Below are 4,146 nucleotides of genomic sequence, written 5' to 3'. Positions count from 1 at the left end.
GTTTCTCTTTTTCTTTTTCTCAATAATCTCATCTTCCAAGATCAATTAACCTCTCTTGCTTCCCAATGAAGAAAGGAGAAATAACAACAATGGGGTTGAAATGTAAGCAAATAAGAGGAGAAATGAAGGAGCATCCTAATTTCTTACATTTCTGTGAATAAATGGAACTCATTTAATAGTCTAATTGAACTGGTCAAAGAGGTAACCAGAAAGATTTGCATGGTAGGTGTGAAATTAATTGGGAGAGTGGGTAGCATATTAAAATAAGCCACCTCAACCTAACCTAGCAACACCCATTTAAATCCTTTGGTTGTGGGCAATAAATAGTGCAATTACAGCTTCAAAATTCGAGAGAAAAAGTTACTTTTTAGAGGTGATTTTAAAGATAAGAGAAAGACATTAGAAAAACAAAATAAGGATAATTATATTTATGTCTCCTGAACTATGATCTATTTAAATAAATTATATATATATATATTTTGCATAATTACAGAAATCATCCTAACAATCAAAAGATATGAATAGTTTTTGTAATAATGTTATGTTTTTCGAGGGTGTACGTGTAATTTTTTAAAAAGTAGGGTGATTTATGTTTGTAGTTGATGTATTTGTGACTATCTAAAAATATGAATATTTTGCGTAAATAGATTATAAATCAAGTCGTGTATATATAATTATCCCAAATATATATTAACACCACTTCCATGGCTTTATGAGCATTCCATGCATATATCATTAAAGAGTCTATAAATGAATCCTTCCATCCATTTGCCAACATAATTAAATATGGAGTCATATTGAAGCAACAAAATGAATAGTTTTCAGAAATTATATATTAAGCGTGTACTGCAAACAACTAAACCAAAAGAATCTACAAAATTTCACCAAACACAATTTTCTTTGTTTTGTAATTGCAAGTGGTGTGTGAAGAGATGGTAAAATCACAAAAAACAAAAAACAGAGAAGGAAGAGAAATGAGGCAAATATGTAGGAGCTGCTATTTGCAGAAGCTGTACATAAATATTTTACATAGAGAGCAGCCTAAGAGCTTTGGCTCAAGGAAATTACCTCACTCGTACACACTATACCTGGGGAAACAAGAATGAATCAAAAAATGGCCCAAAACAACAGAAATATTCCATCCAGCCGAAACCCTTCAAAACTATTGACATTGGTGAAAAGAATAAAGCAATATCGTATATATCAATGTTATGTCTGTTGTGCTACAGAACTGCTACTCACGATTGAACGTTTCTTCTGCAATTTCCCTCTCACCTGTCTGATTTTTGCCTCAACTCTTGCCGTGAACCCAATCTTGGTCTTCTCCCGTGCCTTGGACCGTTCCCGCCTCCACATACGCCCGTCCTCGATGTGTTTCCTGTAGTACTTGATCTCTTGGATGACATGATGATCCAATGGGTTGAATGATCTTTGGAATGAAATGTGAACAAGGTAAGGGATATTACACACGACTGTCACTAAGATGGTTGACGACCAGTAGATTGGAGCAGGAGCCAGAATTTCACGGAGGACTCTATAGGCGTTTACTTGAAGAGCATAATGCATTTCTCCATAGATTAAGAGAAACAGGTACCAAGTAGCGACACTACCCCAAATGAGAAAGTGCTGTATCCACGTGAAATGGCTCATTGTTAAAGCAATCTGGCAATTGACGGCCCAAATAACACACGTCATCATAGCAGTGCCAACGGCAGTCATATCAGCAGTTTGGCCTCCAGCACGGAAAGCTTGGTCGTAATAGATGATGATGTTGAGGAAGAATATAATGAGGGCAGTGTAGAAACCATTTCCCATCCAACCAAAAATTCTTGGCCAATCAAAGAACAAATTTTTTGGCCCTTGCTGATATAAAGCTGGAAACTGCATCATATAGAGTTGCATCAACACAAGCAAAGGGAGAAGGGGGATGGTGGAGAATTTTATGGTTGGGTGGTAATAGCAAGTGGCACATTACTTTGTATAACCCACCATTGATTTCTTGTTATATGGCAAAAATGCCGGGTGTGGGCCATTAAGTAGGATTATCTAACAGCCCCACCTGAGAATCCTGGTTTCCAGGGGGTTTTACTTACAAAAATCTAGAAGGCAAGGTAAACATAGAAAACCAACCTGCAAGCATACTTCAGAATCCACATCCTGTTCAAACACTCCAAGCGAAATGACGGGCAATGAAGTGAGAACAACATTGAATAGCAGCATGTACCAGTCATCATACACCGACTGTCCAGAAAAACCAGCAAAAACCTCGAAATAGAAGATTGTAAGGCCAAACGCAATGTTCTTGTAGAAGAAATAACATATCTGGGAGCAGAAATTTGTAGTCCAAGTTAGAATTAGTTACAGCAGAGCATGAGGTTGAGGATTACGTCCATGTCTGGTATGAACAGTACATGACAGTGCATACAAACTAAGGAAATATTTGCTTTTTCATATATGAGTGAATGTTTCTGATAGTTCATCAAGTTCAATTGTGATGATTACCATCTGAGCAATCCTTTTGTAACACCAATGTCCGTGTACAACAAGAAGCCTCTCCAGAAATTGGAACTCTGCAATTGCAAAGTCACTAGCCATCACAGCCTGCAAACAACTATTACTAAGTAAGCTTGGGGTCATATGAAAGAAATACACGCTCACAAATGAGATATAGGAATATTTAACCCTTGAGAAAATATTAACAAGAGCAGTAGCTATGACAGTTGCCACAAGCACAAAGTTTGGTGAATCTTCTGCTTTGCATAATAGCTTCCTGTTAGTATAATGCTGGAATACTACAGCTTCAAAAGAAAAACAAGTAGCCACTCTTTGAAAGATAATAATTAATAACATGATCTTTCTTCATAATTACTATGACTGAGTTCAGCCTATTAATTGGGGGAGAAACTGTAGTGATGAAGCAACATATCCATGGAATGAGAAGATGAATTCAGAAAATGGAATTTAAATGATACACACAAGCCCTAAAAATTGTTCGTGATTAAAGTTGGAATGATGATATGAGATCTTGGTCAAGTTTATACACAAATATAAACTATAAAAAATTCTTTTACATGTCTATTCATTTACCTCAGACAGCATGACTAATCCGAAAAAGAAAAAATCTCAGAACAATATGCTTAGAGAAGATGGAATCATTCCATCCAAAGAGTCCAGTACAAACTTGAACTACTGAGTTAAGATCAGAGAACCATCATCATAAGAAAAGATTCCGGAGATACCTGAGCATATCTCTATAATTATCTTAAAACTCATAGCTCTATCCAGGAAACTTTTTGCTAAATGGAATTCCATATGGACATAGAATTTTAGATGAGAGCTGAAAAAGCTAAAATATATAGGTACCCTATAGGTTTAGGTGAATGGAATAAATTAATTGTTTATGATTATGTTTATTGCACCCGTCATACGCACATTTCATCTGCATTTACTCTCCAATTTGATTTTGTGATAATTAGTTATTGTATAGCACACAAGAATATCATCCAAATTCTGAAATGAGAAAATGGAAAAAGAATAATACCAGTAGCCAGAAAAGATGACCTTTGAGGTCAGCTCCAAAGACAAAGTTGCAGATTTAATAGTATACATTTTAAGCAGAGAAAGAAAGGAAAAGACATTAAAAGAATAGGAGAGAAAAAGAAAAAAAAAAGGAAGGGAAAAACAAACTCCAAAGCTTGTTAGTTCTCCACAATGATCAGTTTTCTGCTGGTAACTAAAATTCATTGTATTGCTGATTCAAGTGCACTACACAAAAAATTCAACAATTTTCACTGTTATTTGATCACCTGCTAATGATTAGAAATTATAATACCTTAGAAAAACCTAGATAGAACGTGATCCTAGAGCTCAGTGGTCTTTCCTTGAAAAAGAAATGAAGTTATAATCAATTGTATATCACCCTATACCATATATTGGTCTTTTCTAGATGAAATCTTGGAAGATGCCATATCATAATAAGAAGTTCATAATCAAGTTGGACTAGCATGGGAGCAGATAAATTACTGGAGAGGCATAACTTCTGTGAAACTTATTTCGGCGTCTCGGACTCTTGGATTAGTGCCCTGATAAAATCCACACATTTAATTGATACATTTTCAGAAAAAAATTGGAGCAGAACAGTGATTT

The 4,146-nt window shown here is 35.4% G+C and overlaps 1 protein-coding gene across 5 annotated transcripts in view; it reads right to left on the bottom strand.

Annotated features, from left to right (window-relative positions):
• LOC105157770 (probable phospholipid-transporting ATPase 4) overlaps positions 967-4,146 on the bottom strand; it is an 8,009-nt gene continuing 4,829 nt past the window's right edge. For 2 of the 5 annotated variants that reach the window (XM_020692596.1, XM_011074243.2), the window contains exons 9-12: positions 4,024-4,082; positions 2,503-2,611; positions 2,131-2,322; positions 967-1,881 (exon numbers count right to left, since the gene is read on the bottom strand). In XM_020692596.1, the coding sequence (XP_020548255.1) occupies positions 1,210-1,881; positions 2,131-2,322; positions 2,503-2,611; positions 4,024-4,082 (1,032 nt within the window). In that variant the 3' untranslated portion in view covers positions 967-1,209. The remainder of the gene's footprint in view (positions 1,882-2,130; positions 2,323-2,502; positions 2,612-4,023; positions 4,083-4,146) is intronic. The other 3 variants (XM_020692597.1, XM_011074240.2, XM_011074242.2) reach the window with 3 other exon arrangements.

The sequence above is a fragment of the Sesamum indicum genome, linkage group LG3 (assembly GCF_000512975.1).
Source record: "Sesamum indicum cultivar Zhongzhi No. 13 linkage group LG3, S_indicum_v1.0, whole genome shotgun sequence".
In the NCBI taxonomy this organism is placed as follows: Eukaryota; Viridiplantae; Streptophyta; class Magnoliopsida; order Lamiales; family Pedaliaceae; genus Sesamum; species Sesamum indicum.
This window is presented reverse-complemented; position numbering and strand designations above follow the sequence as displayed.